The 20,954-nt window shown below is 42.3% G+C and overlaps 1 protein-coding gene across 1 annotated transcript in view; it reads right to left on the reverse strand.

Annotated features, from left to right (window-relative positions):
* Nucleotides 1–3,735: 3,735 nt before the first annotated feature.
* The window catches only part of pde1ca (phosphodiesterase 1C, calmodulin-dependent a), a 319,562-nt gene continuing 302,343 nt past the window's right edge, over nucleotides 3,736–20,954 (reverse strand). The window contains exon 16 of the mRNA XM_073052530.1: nucleotides 3,736–12,767. Within this exon, the coding sequence (XP_072908631.1) occupies nucleotides 12,736–12,767 (32 nt within the window). The 3' untranslated portion in view covers nucleotides 3,736–12,735. The remainder of the gene's footprint in view (nucleotides 12,768–20,954) is intronic.

Consider the following 20,954-nt stretch of genomic DNA (forward strand, 5'->3'; position numbering starts at 1 on the left):
AGGTGAACAGCCAGAGGTCGTGGTCCTTGTATGTACCTCCATGTACCATTACATAGGAAGAGTGATGAAGTTCTGCATAGGGAGTTCAGGGGTTTGGTGCTAAGCTAAAGGGCAGGACCTCCAGGATGCAACCTCAGGATTGCTACCTATGCCACATGGTAGTGAGGCCAGAAATGGGAAGATCAGACAGTTTAACATGTGGCTAAGGAGATGTTGTAGAAGGGACGGTGTCAGATTTTTGGATCAGTGTGCTCTCTTTCATAGAAAGTAGGACCTGTACAGAAGAGACAGTTTGCACCTGAACTGGAAGGGGGAAGGTTTGCTAGCTTTACACTGTGGGGTTTAAACTAGAGTTGCAGGAGGTGGGAACTGGAGTGTCAGAACTATTAGTGGAGAGGTAATGGAGGTAGATATTGTTAAGACCTCAGACAAAGTCAGGAATCAAAAGGTTGAGCATGGTGTTACTAGTGTCCTGAGCTGCAAATATTTTAATGCAAGAAATATCGCAGGAAAGGCAGATGATCTCAGAGCATGGATCAACATCTGCAATTATGATACTGTAGCCATTAGTGATACCTAGTTGTAGGAGGGCCAGGACCGGCAGCTTAATATTCTGGGTTTCGGTTGTTTTAGATGCAAGAAAACAGGAGGGTTTAAAGGCGGTGTTACTAGTCAAGGAAAATGCTCAGTCAGAAGAGACTGGAAAACGTGTCTAGTGAGGTGTTATAGATAGAACTGAGAAAAAAGAAATCTATGTTCTCGTTAATGGGACTCTATTACAGACCACCCAATAGTCCTAAGTATTTAGAGGAACAAATTTGTAGAGAGAACACAGGCTGTTGCAAGAAACATAAGATTCTTTTAGTAGGTGATTTTAACTTTCCACATATTGACTGGGAATCCCATTCTGTAAATGGGAAAGAATTTTTTAAATGTGTTCTGCAAAGTTTGCTTCAGCAGAATGTAGAAGTCCTAATGAGAGTGTGGAATACTTGATCTCCTATTAGGGAATGAGACAGGGCAGGTGACAGAATTTTGTGCAGGGGAATACTTTGCATCTAGTGATCACAACCCCATTAGTTTCTAAGTAAATATGCCAAAAGATAGGTCTGGTCCGCAGGTTGAGACTATTAGTGGAGTAAAGGCCAATTGTAATGGCATCAGAAATGATCTGGCAAGAGTGGATTGGGACAGAATGTGTTCTAGCTAAGGTGTACTTAGTAAGTGGGAGGAATTCAGAAGTGACATTTTGAGAGTACAAAGCTTGTTTTTATCTCTCGGAATAAAAGGTAAACATATAGGAACATTGGTTTTTAAGAGATTTTGAGGCCCTGCTTAAGAAAAAAAGGAGGTGCATAGCAGGTATAGGCAGGTAGGAACAAATGAGATACTTATGGAGTATAAGAAATGGAAAAGAACACTTAAAGAAATCAGGAGAGCTAAAAGAAAGCATGAGGTTAGACAAAGTGAAGGAGAATCCTCAGGGATTCTACAAAAATGTTAAGAGCAAAAAGATTGCAATGGACAAAATTAGTCCTCTGAAAGATCAGAATGGTAATCCACGTGTAGAGCCTAAAGAGATGGGGGAGATGCATCTGTATTTACTCAGGAGATGGACAGAGTCTATAGAAGTGAGACAAAGCAGCATCAACCTTATGGACCTCCTACAGATTACAGTGGAGGATGTTTTGTGCTTTCCTGAGGCAAATTAGGCTGGATAAATCCCCAAGGCCTGACAAGGTGTTCACTCAGACCCTACAGATGGAAAGTGAAGAAATTGCTGAGGCCCTAGCACAGATATTTGAATCATCATTAAAACAGGTGAGGTTCCAGAACATTAGAAGATAGACAATGTTGTTCCACTGTTTTGGAAAGTCTCTAAAAATAAACCAGGAAATTATAGGCCAGTGAGTCTGACGCCATTAGAGGGAAAGTTTTTGGAAGGTATTCTAAGGGACCAAATATATAAGTATTTGGATAGACATGGGCAGATTAAGGATAGTAAGCATGGCTTTGTGCATGGTTGGTCATGTGTAACCATTCTTTTAGAGTTTTTCGAGGAAGTTACTAGGAAAGTGGATGAAGACAAGCATGGACCTTAGCAAGGTATTTGACAAGGTCCTGCATGGGAGGTTGGCCAAGAAGGTTGAGTTACTCAGCAATATGAGGTAGTAAGTTGGATTAGACATTGGCTTTGTGGGAGAAGCCAGAGAGTGGTAGGAGATTGTTGCTCTTCTGACTGGAGGTCTGTGACTAGTGGAGTGCTGCAGGAATCAGTGCTGGGTCCTTTCTTGTTTGTTATCTATACCAACAATCTGGATGGTAGTGTATTTACAGATTGGAGGTTGGTGGATAATGGGAAAGGCTTGAAGAGCAATCTGGATCAGCTGGAAAAATGGGCTGAAAAATGCCAGATGGAATTTAATACAGACAAGTGTGAAGTGTTGCACTTCAGTAGGACCAACCTGGGTGGATCTTGCACAGTGAATGGTCAGGCACAGAAGAGTTTGATAGAACAAAGGGATCTGGGAATAAAGGTCCATTAATTCATTGATAGTGACGTCACAGATATATAGATTCATAAAGAAAGCTTTCGGCTCATTGACCTTTACAATTCAAATTATTGACTACTTCCTCCCCGTTTTCTACGATAAGTGTCATTACATATGAAGCAGTGAATTCTGACCTGTTCAAATCTCCTTATTCTTCTGTAGCCTGGAGATGATTCATTTGCTTTCAACCTGCACATTTTTTTGTGCTATTTATGAAGATCTTGGCCTCATTGATGCTCCCCAGTGACTCCAGTCATAGCACCAGCTCATAAATGTAGACTTTCAGTGAGAGGATTTAGAGATATTTCCTGCACAATTGTTCACTCTAGAATCTAGGGACTCCCAAACATTTTTATGTCATGGAGCAATACCATTAAATGCAGGGTCTAGATGCTGGAAATGTGTCTTGCTTCCCACATTGCATGTGAGGTGCTTTTCATGTTTTCAAGCTATCAGTACCAAGAATTATTTTTAAATTGCTCCCTATTCTTTTACTTAATTAGTATTAATTAGTCTAACAACCTTATTTCACTGAACATGACTTCTAAGCATCTCCAGATGAGACCCAGTGTAGATCATGGGGCTGCTTTGTAGAGAACCTTCACTCTGTCCACTGTAAAAAGTAGGATCTCCTGGTGACCACCCATTTTAATTCAACTTTCCATTCCCATTTTGATTTGTCTGTTGCCCTGATGAGGCCAAACTCAAGTTGAAGGAGTAACAGCTCATATTTCATCTGGGTAGCCTTCAACCTGATAGTATGAATCCTCTTCATTAATGGTAGGAATGAGAAGAAGACATGTTGTCCTGGGTGATGGGGCTCCTTAATGATATTTTGAGGGGAATTGAGCGTTTATTTATTTCCATGGACGTTGCCTGACCTGCTGAGTTCCTTCAGCGTTTTGTGTGTGTTGCTTAAGGTTCTATCTTAATTTGTTATATTAGCTATCAAACCATGGTAGTAGATATGATCACCTGATGCTACTTATCAGTTACATCACCTGCCACATTTGGAAGTCTGACATCACCTATGGAGCTCTGTCTCTGAACACAGCCAAATCCCATTCTTATAGAGCCAATTCCATTATTCCATTTCAAAACTACTAGCTATGAACTGGCATTTCAGGTCTACTTGCATAACTCAAAAGACAAATAAATCAAACAAATAACATCACTACAAATAGCCAGTTTCCACAGAGTTTATTTTCACATTACACAATGGAATAGCTACACAAAAGAAATGCATTCAGAACCCAATTTCATCATCGAATGACATGAAGAACAGGACTGAATATGCACATGCGACACACAATATGAGAATGTAAAGACAGGAACAATCAGCAGAGTTTACTTTGCACATTTTTACTCTGTCGAATGAGCGAGAACTCGTTTTTCATATGTTAACTATTGAGCATGACAAACAGGTATACACAGCCAATGAACATATTTCTCACCAGCCTTATGATTTACAGTGGGGGAAAACTGTTTTCTACGATAACTAACATTACATATGAAGTAGTGAATTCTGACATTTTCAAGCAAGGGAAAATTGCAAACATGTAACTGGTGCATCCAGAAGTATGTTATAGGAGACCTTTAGATTTGAAGCACACATAACATACTGGCTATGATATTTTAATATAATGTTGTTCTTTCAGGCAGCTACTTCCTCAGTAGCCCTTATCAGCATCCCATTTATCTAAGATACCAAAAATACAAACACTGCCACTTCATCATTGCAGATAAATGAAAGTGCACTTAAGCAAAATTGTGGAGCAAATCTGCACTCATTAAAGTGGTTTACCTATAAAATAAATCTGGTAAGTGTTGAATCGATCTAATTAGCTGAAGATCTTGAAATGCAGCATATATCCAACATAGAATATAAATTATATAAAAAAAGATTTTATTGTGTAAAACTTAGCAACTAATTTGCAAATACTATGAAGGAATTATCAGAATAAGGACAGACTGACATATAAGTATCAACATTTGCCACCATGCCAAGTTAAGTCAGGTTTACCTAATAGTGGGTATTTTCCTTGAATTTTGCTGCTGAATGAATTGCCATCTTGTGTTGTCCAACAGTTTCTCAAGTAACATGAAAACTGCTCTCCTGTTCTCAGTAAGATGCAGCTTGATTTTTCTTTCATAGAAACATAGAAAACCTACAGCCCACATAGCTGTGCCGAACATGTCCTACCTTAGAAATTACTAGGCTTACCCATAGCACTCTATTTTTCTAAGCTCCATGTACCTATCCAAAAGTCTCTTAAAAGACCCTATTGTATCCGCCTCTATCACCGTTGCTGGCAGCCCATTACTCCCCAGCATCTTAAACCTGTGCGCTCTTGTGGCAACCATTTCAGTCCTGGGAAAAAGCCTCTGACTATCCACACAATCAATGCCTCTCATCATCTTATACACCTCTATCAGGTCACCTCTCATCTTCCGTTGCTCCAAGGAGAAAAGGCCGAGTTCACTCAACCTATTCTCATAAGGCATGCTCCCCAATCCAGGCAACATCCTTGTAAATCTCCTCTGCACCCTTTCTATGGCTTCCACATCCTTCCTGTAGTGAGGCAACCAGAACTGAGCACAGTACTCCAAGTGGGGTCTGACCAGGGTCCTATATAGCTGCAACATTACCTCTTGGCTCCTAAATTCAATTCCACGATTGATGAAGGCCAATACACCATACACCTTCTTAACCACAGAGTCAACCTGCGCAGCTGCTTTGAGCGTCCTATGGACTCAGATCCCAAGATCCGTCTGATACTCCACACTGCCAAGAGTCTTATCATTAATACTATATTCTGCCATCATATTTGTCCTACCAAAATGAACAACCTCACACTTATCCGGGTTGAACTCCATCTGCCACTTCTCAACCCAGTTTTGCAACCTATCAATGTCCCACTGTAACCTCTGACAGCCCTCCACACGATTCACAACACCCCCGACCTTTGTGTCATCAGCAGACTTACTAACCCATCCTTCCACTTCCTCATCCAGGTCGTTCATAAAAATCACGAAGAGTAAGGGTCCCAGAACAGATCCTTGAGGCACACCACTGGTCATCAACCTCCATGCAGAATATGACCCGTCCACAACCACTAAAGAGTGAATTGCAGTAAGTGGGCATTAAAAGACCACAAAGAAAACTAACCTTCTGTTGTGTAGTTTTAGAGTTCATCCATGAGAAAGGTCTATTAGTCCTTATTATTTTTGCACAATCATTCAAGATATGGTGGATTGATGGCAAATCTTCCCAATGCTCCATTACTCATTTAGAATCAATTGATTAAAAGTATTTTAAACCACAAGTTACAAAAACAATACCATTACACTAATCAGAAATCAAAATCCCATGTTTTTAATCCACTCAGTTCCCACACTTTAGAACATAAAACATAGAAGAGTGAAGCACAGGAACTGGCTCTTCAGCCCTTAATGGTGTGCCAAACCAGTAAATCAAAAACCCACAAAAACTAATCCCTCCTATGTTCACAATCCCTCTATCCTCCTGATATTCACATGCCTACCTAAATATCTCTTAAAAGCCTCTGATGTATTTGCCTCTACCACCACACCAGGCTGCACATTCCACACATCCACCACTCTCTGAGTTAAAAACTTACCCCTCACATACCCTTTGAACCTACCCTCTCTCACCTTCAATGAATGCCCTTTGGTATTAGACATTTCTACCCAGGGAATAAAGCTACATCCTGTCTACTCTAAACGAGGCAGCATCCTGGTAAACCTCTTCTGCACCCTCTCCAAATCCTCAACATCCTTCCTATAGTGGGGCTACCAGAACTGTATGCAATACTCCAGATGTGACCTGATCAGAGTTCTATATAGTTGCAACATAACTTCTTGACTTTTGAACTCAATGCCTCAACTAATAAAAGCAAGTATTCCAAAAGCTTTCTGAAGCACATTCATGGAGCCATGAACTTGGACCCCAAGATCTCCTTGCTCAGCAACACTGTTATGGGTATTGCCCTTAGCAGTGTACTGTCTCCTTGCATTTGCCCTAGCAAGGTGGCTTTGGAGGTTGTGCAGAGGAGGTTCACCAGGTTGATTCCAGAGATGAGAGGTTAGACTATGAGGAGAGATTGAGTCAGCTGGACTGTACATGCTGAAATTCGATAGGATGAGAGGAGGTCTTGTAGAAATACATAGAATTATGAAAGGGATAGATAAGGTAGAGGCAGGAAAACTGTTTGCACTGGTAGGTGAGAGTAGAACTAAGGGACAAAACCTCAAGATTTGGGAGGGTAAACTTAGGACGGAGATGAGGAGGAACTGCTTTTCCCAGAGTGGTGAATCTGTGAAATTCTCTGCCCAATGAAGCAGTGGAGGCTACCTCAGTAAATATATTTAAGACAAGGTTGGATAGATTTTTGCATAGAAGGGGAATTAAGGGTTATGGGGAAAAGGCAGGTAGGTGGAGATGAGTCCATGGTCAGATCAGCTATGATCTTATTGAATGACGGAGCAGGCTCGATGGGTCAGATGGCCGACTCCTGCTCCTGTTTCTTACGTTCTTATGTGCAACACCTTGCAGTTATCTGCCATTTCTCTGCCCATATCTGCAACTGATCTATATCATGCTATATTCTTTGTCTGTCTTCTACACTAATCACAACTCCACCAGTCTTGATATCATCTGCAAGATTGGAGTGATAACATCAAGACATTAAACAATACTTAAACGCTTAACCTATTTACATAAAATAGAGCTAAAATATTAACATCCTATGTAACAATATCATTATAACAATCCTGACATTTCTGCTGTATTGTGCGCATCTGTTCAAAGATATAAATGATCACTTATTTATCCAGTCCCAAGTGAATGTGACTATGCAACCATTAATCTTCACTCAGACTTATCTATTATACATATCAGAATTAAAAGTCCCTACCAATGGTTAATTATATCAGGGATGTCTCACTTTAAATCAACAGCATAAAAGAAATGTTTCTTTTAGCTATCTTTCCATTTAGGAAACACAGCATAACATTAGAGTTTTAGCCAATGTCCAAACTGTTTCAGTATATTTTCCAGAACACCACTGCATGTGCGTGATTCCACTCGATTATAAGATGTTCATATAAATTTCAGCTTGTTGTTTTTAACCTAAGGTTTTGATCAGGACTTGCAAGATAACAAAATAAAACTGAGGGGAATAATAGTTTAGAATTTATGGGTTAAAAGGGCATCTGTTGTTTTGTGTGGGCATTTGCTACTGTAAAGTAAAACTGAGTAATCAAGGTTGTGTGTGAAAAAAGAACAGATTTAATTTAAGCTTTCTTCTATTGCTGAGGAGCAGTGGAAAGCAAGAAAGGTATGAGTACAGACTGGGTTTGTAAATGTTGTGGAAAGGACATCTCTGGCAGTAGGAAATGAGACAGGTCAAGGCATTAGTGGGGTTGATCATTGAGGTTAGGGTTAACCCTAACCCTAACCCTTAAAAGTCAAATTCTGGGAATTCAAGGGAGATCACAACAAGCTGCTGTTTGAGATTTGCCAAGTTAAGTTTGAGAATTAGAGTGGATAGAGTGCTTGGGGCTGATGGAAAAGCTGCACTGAACAATAAACTTTTACTTATAAGAGTCCTACATCCCATGTTAAATGCATGCCATAGAGCCTGGCCAATGGCATCCACACACAAGATGAGAACCTAGAAGCAAACTCACTAATGTTGGGATTAAAGTGCTAAGTCCCTGACCAAGCAGTGCACATAAACGTTGTGATAGGTGATAAGAATTACTGTGCCTAAAATTTTAAGCCAGCTATATTCCACCACAAGAACAACTTGCATATTTTAATAAGTAATTAAATTAGTATTCTTCACTAAAGTCCTCAAAGAATATGATTTCCAACATTACTTTTACTTTTGACTTCATTAAGCCCACGGATTACATTGATACCTTTCGACAATTCTTACAGTATCCAGAGATGGAACAGTGGAATGCATGAACCAAGTGTGGCACCAACTAGAATCTTAATTCTTCTTATTGTCTACTGCAGGCTTCTATTTTCTTACTAGTTCTGCATCTTAAATGTTTAACAGCATTTAATGGACAAGAGTAGAATATCTTGAAAAGAGTCTCCTTACTATAAACCTTGTTAATCATTTCATTAGTACAGAGTTGAAAGAGATAGATAATCATTGTAGTGGTGGTGACAAATCTGCAGTTAATGGCAAATCTTATTGTCTTGACACGTATTGTGCAATGTATTGCTAGTTAATCATCCACACTTACTATTTAGAATATTGTTGTAGAAGACGTACAGTGCAGTGGTTAACACTGACAACTTACATCAACAACATGTTAAAGATTATTGGTAATCAAGCACACTCAGCAAACGACAAACAGACAATGTAACTTTAGTATAAATAATATTCTCAAGCTGTAACTAAAACAACCTGCAGATCCAGGTCATTTCAGGCACAGAGTTGCTGTGTATTTGGGCAAATACAATCAATGGAGTTTGAGTTAAAACAGTTTCATTGCACATTGAGGAAAAAGGCAGATGGAACAATTAAGCTGAAGTACTGTTTTACTAACCACCTTCTCCAATGACAATGAATGCTCCAAGAAAGTCATGATTTTTTAAAAAAGGTAAAATTTTGTTTTCCTGAAAAGTGCAGAGAGAAATGTCATTACTAATTGTATTCTTCACAGAACCCTATAGTAAATGCTTTAGACGTGCACGTCAGAAACTTGGTTCAGCGTTCTCGATCTAAATAGTTTGTCATAGTCACATTTACTTCGCTTTACATGAAGAGCAATTAGAAAATGAAGATAAAGACACACGGTGCCCAATCTCATGCCAAAAACTGAGATCATGTGCATCGATCTTTGAGGATGGCAGACATGTTGAGAGCATATTTAGCAAATTACAGTATATGGGATTTTTGGCTTCATAAATAAAATCACTAAGGTGTGGGGGGAATTGAGAAGGAACTTTTTTTTTACACAATGAATTATAATGGTATGGATTTCACTGCCTAAGAGGGTGATAAAAGCTGAGACAATCAATGATTTCAAAACAAATTAGATAAGTACTTGTGGAAATGGATTTGAAGGGCCATGGGGATAGAGCTAACTGGATTGCTCTATCGAAAGCTAGCATGAACTATAACAGAGGCACACATTTGCCAGCTAATGAGGAATACAAAGTATTTCTTCACTACTACACCCACTCTGATCAGTATCATGTTCTCAACGCTGACCCAAAATCAAATTGGACATGACATAGAATTACTCTAGCCAAAAAAAGTTGAATGCTGCTTTTTTCCCGCTTTCCAATACCACAAATATTTTTCACCATCAACAGAGTTCATCAGGAGCATGGTGGAAAACATTTACCTGCATGAGTGTCAAACCTCAAGCAGCATGATGCTCTCCAGGATTTATTCCCATTTGGAAAAGTATGAACATATCAGGAAAAGTTAGTATAGCTTTTTTTTTGTGGGGAGGTGTCTCACAAATTTGATTGAGTATCCGACGGAGATGACAAAGGTGAATGATGAGGGTACACAGACTTTAATAAAACATTTGAAAAGTTCCAGAAGATTAAGTCATATGGGATCTACTGTAAATTGTATACAAAATTAGGTTGGTTATGAAAGATAAAAAATAGAGTGCTGTGATGAAGGAGTATTTTTTTCTGACTGCAGGTCTGTAGCCAGTGGTGTTAAACATATATCAGTGCTGGGACCTCTGTTGTTTGTAATATACTACAGTATATCTATAAATCATTAGGTTGAAAATGTCAGGAGATTGATTAATAAGTTTGCACTCAATATGAACATTTGTGAATTTGAGGATATTGAGGAAGGTTGCCAAATGATATAGCAGGATCAGTATCAGTTGGAAGCCTGGTTGGAGAAATGGCAGGGGGAGCTCAGTCCGACCAAGTGTGAGGTGATGGCATTTGGGAGGTTAAATGTAAAGGGGAAACTGTACAGTAAATGGCATGATCCTCAGAAGCAATGATTTACAGAAAGATCTTGGATGCAAGCCTTTTGCTCCCTGAAAGTGACAACACAAGTGGATGGAGTGGTAAAGAAAGCAGACGGTGTGCATGACCTAAGCAGGTGCAACACTGAATTAAAAACTTGGGAAATTGTGTTGTAGTTGCATAAACCTTTGGAGAGTTCTGCTCACCACACTATAGGAAGGAGGTGGGGGCTTTGGTGAGGCTCCAGAAGAGGCTAATCATATTAAAGCTTAAATAGGGAGATGTTAGACAAATTTTGGATAGCTTTGTGTGGAGCATTGGAAGCTGAGGAGCGATCTGATAGAAGTGTATAAAATTCTGAGAAGTATGGATAGGATAAATAATCAGAGCCTTTATCGACATCAACTATTAGAGGGCATAGGTTTAAGGGGCGAGGGCAGAATTTTAAAGCAGATTTACGAGCAGATAGTGGCAGGTGCCTACAACAGACTGCCAGGAAAGGTGTTAGAGGCAGATACAATCGCAATGGATCTGGGGCACTTAGACACACACATGAGCAGGCAGAGGGATATGGATAAAGCAGATGGGATTATTTAGTTTATCTGTGCAGATGTGGTGGCCAAAAAGCCTGTTCCTGTGCTACATACTGATCTATGTTCTAAACCAGCCCACTTTATGTCCAGGTCATCCAGCATTTAAAACTTCCACGTTCTCCACTACTGTTGCAGCAGAGTCTGTTATCTACAAAATGCCCTGTAGCAATCTTCAAGCTTCTTTGATATGCCTTGAGTTAAAATCCTGGAGCATTTTATCCTACACCTCAACCTCAGAGATTACAATGATTCAAAGTCCATTTATGCAAAGTTAGTGTGTTGTCTCTCAAAAATAATGTATATGAACATCAACGTTAATTTAGTGCTTGTAATGTTGTAAAATATTTCATAGAAATGTTATCAGAGACATCAGATCACATAAAAAGGGTAGATAAAATACATGTTGATAATGTACCGGTAAGTATTTTCTGGGGGTGGGTGGAGAACAGGAGGGTGGATTGGTGGGGTAAGGAAGACAACTGTAGTGTTCTAGGTCTCGGCAGCTTACGCCACAGAGACAGATGGAATACAGTAAACTCAGTGAATAGAGGAACAGTTACTTTAGACCCAGGACCATTTGTCTGAACCAGTTCCTGCTGAAAGTTTATAGAGCAATTTCTGTTTTAATTTCAGATTTCCACCATCTGCAATTTTTTTATTTCTAATTATGATATTTAAATCATTAAAATTTGAGAAGTACAGAGATCCTAATGGTCATAGGTGGGGTAGGTCATGGTGGACACAAATCCTGAAATCAGCATTCTGCCAGGACTGGGAGCACAGGTCACAACAGGGATGGCGAGCAGGACTTTCCTGTCAGAAAACAAGCAGAGGCGTTTTTGTTGAGCTTGTGTTTACTAAAACTTGCAGGACAGCATTTGTAAAGACATGTCAGAGGTACTATAGATGTGAGGGTTTCAATAGCAAGTAAGACGAGATGTGATGATATCAGAGGTGGAAGTGGTGAGTTTAGGAATGGAATGAATAAGTCAATTATAGTTTTACAGATAAGGACACATAATTTGATTCCAGAATGATTTGGTAGAGTTATATAAGTAAATAGAGTAAATCAAATTGTAGTTCCGGCTTAAAGTGGTAGGAAGGGTGCTATTTCATGAAAAAAAGTTCTACTTGAATCTTTTATTCCTACATATGCTACAGTACAATTCTAATGAAATCTTATGCCAGAGAAGCATCAATATAGTATAGTACACACAAAGTAACAAAAATGTTACATGGTGCTCTCCTTACTTCCAGTCTTTGTGCTTTACCAGCATTCGATGAATATTTCTAACACAGCTTCATAGCATTCATGTTTAATTCCTAAGATCTACCATCACTTTAAAACACCAGTAATTACAATGGGAGAATTAGGGCCCAGACTTCAAAAATAAAAACATAGAGAACTATTTTTACCTCTCCAAAAATAATGCAATGTTAAACAAAAATGATGAACACCTTAAATGAAAAACAGTGAATTTAGTTAAAAGTCTTTTCAAAATTGTCAATGGGAAGAGCAGTGCTTGAAACACAGTTCAAGCTTTCATCTGTCAGCCAGACTTTGTAGGAAAAAAACTGACGGATCTGAGCAAGCACGGGGGAGCTAGTTTCCAGTGCCAGGCTGCACGTCTGACCCTGCAAGAGAAAGAAACAGGCATCAGTGTCATATTCCAGTTATAAGAACTGATGGGGAAGGAAGGCAGCAACAAGTTAATACAATGAGCTGCATTGTATAACATCCAGGTCATCTCCCAAACACATCACTGGTGGGGCCCCTGCGCATCCACACCAACTGGATCTGGAAACAGATGACTGACCAAGCTGACTCTCTGTTTCTATGTCCTTCTATAAAGCAGAGCAGGCCATGAGCAGTGACTAGGGAACATAGTGAAGGCTCATTGCTGTCAACAGACCATGAACTGTTTACTTTTTTAAAAAGTTAAAATGTAGTTTTATATAATCTCAACAATAAAATAATATTTACAACTTTAAGTACTGATAACTAATCCTCCAAGAGGATCTCAACCTTGTCATAGGAACAACTCAGCAGATCGGACAGCGTCCGTTGAAAGGAGCAGTCAACGTTTCAGGCCGAGACCCTTCATCAGGACTGAAGAAGGAGGGGTCAAGGGCCCTATAAAGAAGGTGGGGGGAGGGTGGAAGGTGCCAGGTTAAAAACCAATCAGAGGAAAGATCAAGGGGTGGGGGAGGGGAAGCAGGGAGGGGATAGGCAGGAGAGGTGAAGAAGGAATGTAAGGGGAAAGCACTATGGGTAGTAGAAGAAGGCGCGAGAGAGAGAGAGAGAGAGAGGTGATAAGCAGCTAGAAGAGGAGGCAGAGTGAAAGTGGGATGGGGGAAGGGAGAGAGAGGGAATTACAGTAAGTTGGAGAATTCGATGTTCATATCAAGGGGCTGGAGACTACCCAGATGGTATATGAGGTGTTGCTCCTCCAACCTGAGTTTGGCCTCATCATGGCAGTAGAGGCCATGTATGGACATATCCGAATGGGAACGTGAAGCAGAGTTGAAGTGGGTGGCAACCGGGAGATCCTGTCTGTTGTGGCAGACAGAGCGTAGGTGCTCAACGAAGCGGTCCCCCAATCTGCGTCGGGTCTCACCGATGTAGAGGATCCATTCCTCTGATCCCTCATCCTCCCCTCAGCCCACTCTCCCTGAACATCCCAACCCCCCCTTTCCCTCCTGAGACCTCCCACTCTTTACTCTCCTCTGACCCCAGCCCCAACCCTTGCCATGTCTTCACCATCCCTTCTGACCTTCCCCTCTCTGAGGCAGAGCATTCTGTGCTCAGCAAGGGCCTCACTTTTGTCCCCCTCCGTCCACACCTCAGTGAGTTCTGTGCCCGACATGACGCTGAACTCTTCTTCCATCGCCTACGTCTCCGAGCCTACTACTTTAATAAGGATTCCCCTCCCCCATTGATGGCCCTTTCTCCCATCTTCAACCCTCCTCCTCCTCCTGGACAGCCCCACCGGGCCTTCTACTTGCACTCGACATCAACCGTCTCAACTTCACCACTCCTCTCTCCTGTTCCAACCTCACTCCTTCTGAACGCACTATTCTCCACTCTCTCCGCACTAATCCTAACCTCACCGTCAAACCCGCAGACAAAAGTGGTGCCGTAGTGGTCTGGCGGACGGACCCCTACCTCAGTGAGGCCAAACAGCAGCTCTCTGACACCTCCTCTTACTTACCCCTGGAACAGGACCCCACCAAAAACATCAAACCATTGTCTCCCGTACCATCACCACCCTTATCAACTCCGGAGACCTTCCATCCTCAGCCAAAAAACTCATAATTCCACACCCCACACTGCTCGGTTTTACCTCCTCCCCAAGATCCACAAGCCTGACTGTCCTGGTAGACCCATAGTTTCGGCCTGCTCCTGCCCCATCAAACTTGTATCTGCCTACCTGGACTCCATTTTGTCACCAATAGTTCAGTCCCTCACCACCTACATCTGGGATACATCCCATGCCCTCCATCTCTTCAATAACTTCCAGTTCCCCAGTCCCGACTGCTTCATTTTCATGATGGATGTCCAATCCTTATATACTTCAATTCCCCATCAAGAAGGCCTCAAAGCCCTGTTATTTTCTTGACAATTGACCTCACCAGTTCCTCAACACCACCACATTATTCCGGTTGGCAGAACTGGTACTCACACCTAATAATTTCTCTTTTGGTTCTTCCCACTTTCTTCAGACCAAGGATGTAGCTATGGTTACTCGCATGGGCCCCAGCTAACCCTCTTCGTGGGTTATGTGGAACAGTCTATGCTCCAAATCTATACTGGTACTGCTCCCCAACTTTTCCTTCGCTACATTGACGACTACGTTGGTGCTGCTTCCTGCACCCATGCTGAGCTCGTCAATTTCATTGACTTTGCCTCTAACTTTCACCCAGCCTTCAAATACATGTGGTCCATCTCAGACACTTCTCTCCCCTTTCTCGATCTCTCGGTCTCCATCTCTGGAAACAGACTGTCCACTGACATCTTCTATAAACCCACTGACCCCTATAACTACCTTGATTATACCTCTTCCCACCCTGCCAAATGTAAAAATGCTACTCCCCATTTCCAGTTCCTCCGTCTCCACCGCATCTGCTCCCAGGATGAGGTTTTCCATTCCAGGACATCTCAAATGTCCTCTTTCTTTAAGGATCGTGGTTTCCCTTCTGCCATCATCAATGATGCCCTCAGCCACATCTCCTCCATTTCCCCCACATCAGCCCTCACCCCATCCCCCCGTCACCACAACAGGGACCATGTTCCCCTTGTCCTCACCTACCACCCCACCAGCCTCCGGATCCAGCATATTATCTACCACAAATTCCGCCACCTTCAACAGGACCCCACCACTAAGCACATCTTTCCTTCTCTACCCATCTCTGCTTTTCACTCCCTCCGTGACTGCCTGGTCCACACGTCCCTCCCCACAGATCTCCCACCTGGTACTTATCCCTGCATGCGTAAGTGCTACACCTCCTCTCTTACCACCATTCAAGGCCCCAAACAGTCCTTCCAGGTGAGGCAACACTTCACTTGTGAGTCTGTTGGGGTCATCTATTGCATCTGATGCTCCCGGTGTGGCCTCCTCTACATCGGTGAGACCTGATGCAGATTGGGGGACCGCTTCGTCGAGCACCTCTGCTCCGTCTGCCACAACAGACAGGATCTCCCGGTTGCCACCCACTTCAACTCTGCTTCACGTTCCCATTCAGATATGTCTATTCATGGCCTCCTCTACTGCCATGATGAGACCAAACTCAGGTTGGAGGAGCAACACCTCATATACCACCTGGGTAGTCTCCAGCCCCTTGGTATGAACATTGAATTCTCCAGCTTCCAGTAATCCCCTCCTCCTCCCTTCCCCCATCCCACTTTCACTCTGCCTCCTCTTCCAGCTGCTTTCTTCTACTACCCATAGTGCTTTCCCCTTACATTCCTTCTTCACCTCTCCTGCCTATCCCCTCCCCCACCCCTTGATCTTTCCACTGATTGGTTTTTAACCTGGCACCTTCCACCCTCCCCCCACCTTCTCTATAAGGCCCCTGCTCCCTCCTTCTTCAGTCCTGATGAAGGGTCTTGGCCTGAAACGTTGGCTGCTCATTTCAACGGATGCTGTCTGACCTGCTGAGTTCATCCAGCTTGTTTGTACATGTTGATTTGACCACAGCATCTGCAGTGTACTTTGTGTCAACCTTGTCATAGGGTTTGGAGGCTTGTGTGTCTCAATGATCCAGAGAGCTATGTTGGCTGGAGTTAAGGCCTCTTGCCAAACCCATGCCAAACAAATCAAAGGGAGAAGGCCAGACTAAGAGTGGTCCACCAGGCCTCCAGGTTCAGGTCAGGGCTAATGACACTGACTGATAAAACAAAATTGTTTCAGAAACAGCAATGAAGGGTCTGTGTGCGTCGGTATTCCGGAGTCTCCTCCCAGGATTTGCATGACTGACAGTAGTGAAGACCGAGATGAAGTACCGGCATGATGAAGGAAACCCTGAACATCTCCGAGGTCAAGATGGCCTAGGACAGACAGAGATGGAGGACCTTCATTACTACTCTGAATGCCAGAGGCGTAACAGGCAGTAACTAATTGATAATTGATTTATATGAACTTAGAGTAAAACGAAGAAAAATAATCAGTGCATTTTCCTACATTTATCTTTATGCTCAAGGTTGAAACCTTAATTAAAATGAATGCCGTGTTCTACCTAACCCTGCCAGGCTGCTATGAAGTTGAGTAGCCAGACGTGAAATGTATCTGGCACCTCAGTTCAAATCATTACTGTTCTGCCCTGGTCCACCAGTGGTCAGTCACACTAGTGGTAACAGAAGGTCAGTGTGACTAAGTCCAGGATTTAGTAACCCGTGAGAAAATAAACACAGATGTTGATAAGCAGTATATCACAATAGTTAGTACAACACTTCACAGTACCAGCCACCCAGGTTCAGTCCCTGCCACTGCCTGTGAGGACTTTGTATGTTCTCTCTATAACCTCAATTGCTTCCTCTAGATGCTCCGGTTTCCTTCCACAGTAAAAAGATGCACCAGTGGGTAGGTTAACTGGTTATTGGGTGTTGTTCCATGATTAGGCTCAGATTAAATCGGGTTGCTGAACAGCGAAGCTCGCAGGGCTAGAAGGGTCTTTTCTGTGCTGAATCTCAGTAAATAAATAAATATAAAATATTTTATTCAAAATTGACAACCATAGTCACCACTATTGGACCCACTAAATGACTCTAAGAAATATTCCCAGTGGGAAATGATTTTGAAAAATAGCTTGCCACCAAAGCAACACTATCATTTGGTGTGCTTGCCATTCCCCACTGAGTGCTGGAGTCTAATCTTTCGCCTAATTTCCTTATCAGTGAGCAGTTTGTTGGAAAACAACTAAAAAGTTCCACCCCAATGGAGGGAAAGCATAGTTATAAAAATAGCCCAACTATTCGAACTATAACATTTAGATACAGTCATTAAAATAAGCATTTCAATATTATCATTTTGTATCTAAATTTAAAAAAATCTCCTATGAACCAATCACTCAGGTTAGAGGAGCAACACCTCATCTACCGTCTGGGTAGCCTCCAGCCTGGTGGTATGAACATTGAATTCTCCAATTTCTGGTAATTCCCTCCCCCTCCCCCTATCCCAGGTCCCTCTCTGCCTCTCTCCCCTTTCAACTTTCTGCTTCTTTATCTCCACAGTTCTTTCATGCTTATCCCCTCCCCCTCCCCCTTTATCTTTCCTCTGATTGGTTTTCCACCTGGTGCCTCTAGGCCCTACCCCCTCCCCTATCTCTATTACTGGGCTTCAGCCCTCTCATCCCCCCCATTCCTGATGAAGTGTCTCAGGCTGAAACGTTGGCTACTCTTTTCTCACGGATGCTGACTGACCTGCTGAGTTCTTCCAGCATTGTGTATGTAATCTCCTGTGATATTGCTGGTAATTGCCTCCCCCTTCCCTTTCACTATTCCCAGTATCCATTTCCCTCTCTCATTACCTCCTTACCTGCCGATCACCTCTCTATGGTGCATGGTGCTCTCCCCTTCCCTTTCTTCTAAGGCCTTCGACCCTTTCTTGTTAGGTTCTCCCTTCTCCAGCCCTTTATCTCTTTCACCAACCAACTTCCCAGCTCTTTACTTCACCCCTCCTCCCTCTCCTGGTTTCATCTACCACCTGATACTTTTTCCTCCCTTCCTCCCACCTTCTCACTCTGACTTATCATCTCTTTTTTTTCAGTCCTGATCAGAGGTCTTGGCCTGAAATGCAAACTGTTTACTTTTTTCCATGGGTGCTGCCTGGCCTGCTGAGTTCCTCTAGCATTTTATGTGTCTTACTTTGATTTCCAGCTTCTGCAGATTTTTTCCTTGTCTGGTGATATCGATCATGGTTAGTGGAGCAAATGAAATGTCATAGTAACTCAGTTTCTAGAAATTGAAGTGCCAAAGTTTTCATAGAGTCATAGTATACAGAAATAGGTGCTTTGATCTACCAAGTTCACAGTAGCAAGTGAGTATTCATTGATAATTCATAACTCTAATCCTATTTTATTCTTTCTGTTTTCTCATGGACTCTCCCCAATCTACTGTTCACCTACAAACTGTGGCAATTTTACTTCTGCTGATAAACCTACTACGTCATGTGTCTTGACACCATAAGACATAGGAACGGAATTAGGCCATTCAGTCCATCAGGTCTGCGCCACTATATCATCATGGCTATTCCTTTCCCCTCTCAACCCCATTCTCCTGCTTTCTCCCCATAACCTTTACTGCCTGACTAATCAAGAACCTACCAACTTCCGCCTTAAATGCAACCAGTAACTTGGCCTCCACAGGTGCATGTGGCAACAAATTCCAGAGATTCACCACCCTCTAGCTAAATAAATCCCTCCTCATCTCTGTTCTAAATGGACTTCTCTCTATTTTGAGGCTGTGCCCTCCGGTGCTAGACTCCCCCCACCAAAGGAAATATCCCCTTCACATCCACTCTATCTAGGCCTTTCAACATTTGATAGGTTTCAATGCGATCTCCCCTCATTCTAAGTTCCAGTGAGTACAGACGCAGAGCCTTCAATTGCTGCTCATATGATAAACCTTTCATTCTCGTGAACCTCCTCTCAATCCTCTCCAATGTCAGCACACCCTGCAAAAGCTCATTTCAGGGAGGTAGCACCCCCGCCTCCTGCAACCCCATATCCCCACCCCCAGTCGACCTCCAAGAGTGTATGTAATACTTTGTTTAGTGATTTTGTCTAATCTGTAGACCAAGTTGGGTATATGCAGAAAATGGGACATTAAAATATGTACAAATATTATCATGGAGTCGTTTTTTTATTCTATTACAACTTTAAGCAAGTCTACAGGAAGTTTGTCCTCATCACATAGGACATCAATAGAGTAGCTCCTTAACAGCTAGCCAGCTAGTTTAAATAACATTAGCTATGCTAATGAACAAATGACACCTGTTAAATTTACCTCAACATTTAACCCACTATGGGCAACAGAAAAGTCACGGTTGCTAACAGTGCAGCGAGCAACACTCGTTATTTTTGAGGTTGATTGTAAAGCCCGCCCACAGAGAAAACTGATAGGTCTACTTAGCATGAAGAGAGACCAATCAGGATGCTCCCTCTTGCTCTCACTCTTCCTCTCCAAAAAATCGATTTCTGGGATATTGTATATAATTTGTGGGCGTCAGGAAGCCACTATCAATATATGCGGGAGACTCAAGGAACTTCCGGGAGAGGTGCGATGTCTGCTTTCTTAAATAAGGAGCCCGAAACTGCTCACAATACTCCAAGCGATGCCTCAACATTACATCCTTGCTTTTATATTCCAGCCCTCTTTATATGTATTCAAACATTACATTTACCTTCCTCACCACTAATTCAAACTGCAAATTAACCTTTAGGAAATCCTGCACAAACACTCCCAAATCCCTTTGCACCTTGGAATTTTGAATTTTCCCCCCGCTTAGAAATTAGTCTGTGCTTTTATTCCTTCTCCCAAAGTGCATGACCATAGACTTAGAGACATTGAATTTCATCTGCCAACTCGTTGCCCATTCTCCGAATCTGTCGAAGTCTTCCTGCAGCCTCTCTGCTTCCTCAACATGACCTGCCCTCATTGGGATGGAGGAGGAAAGTGGAAACCCAGTCTCATTGTTAAGAGCAAGCAGACTGCATCTGTGGACATGATCGAACCTAGGGCACCGAACTTCCATCAGCACTACCATCTGTGCCACTGTCCTGTCCACACCCAGTGACAGTAGATACAGCAGAATACAGTTCACCGACATCCATCAGAGTACGAATTGGTGCAAAACACATTTGTAAAGGATCTTGAAGTGTACAGTTTGGTTGGCACATCAGTCTGCCAGACAGGTTGACAGGTCATCCGATTACTGATTCTACTGCCCACACTGTGCATGTGGACACAGCTATGCAACTATCTAAATAACTTCTCATATCTAAGCTTTCTTTGAGGGTTTTTAACATAGAAACAGAAAACCTACAGCACAATACAGGCCCTTCGGCCCACAAAGTTGTGCCGAACATGTCCCTACCTTAGAAATTACTAGGCCTACCTATAGTCCTCTATTTTACTAAGCTCTGTGTACCTATCTAAAAGTCTCTTAAAAGACCCTATCATTTCCCCCTCCAACACTACTGCCGGCAGCCCATTCCACTCACTCACCACTCTCTGAGTAAAAAAAACTTACCCCTGACATCTCCTCTGTACCTACTCCCCAGCACCTTAAACCTGTGTCCTCTTGTGGCAACCATTTCAGCCAT

This window comes from Hemitrygon akajei, chromosome 1 (genome assembly GCF_048418815.1).
Source record: "Hemitrygon akajei chromosome 1, sHemAka1.3, whole genome shotgun sequence".
Lineage (NCBI taxonomy): Eukaryota > Metazoa > Chordata > Chondrichthyes > Myliobatiformes > Dasyatidae > Hemitrygon > Hemitrygon akajei.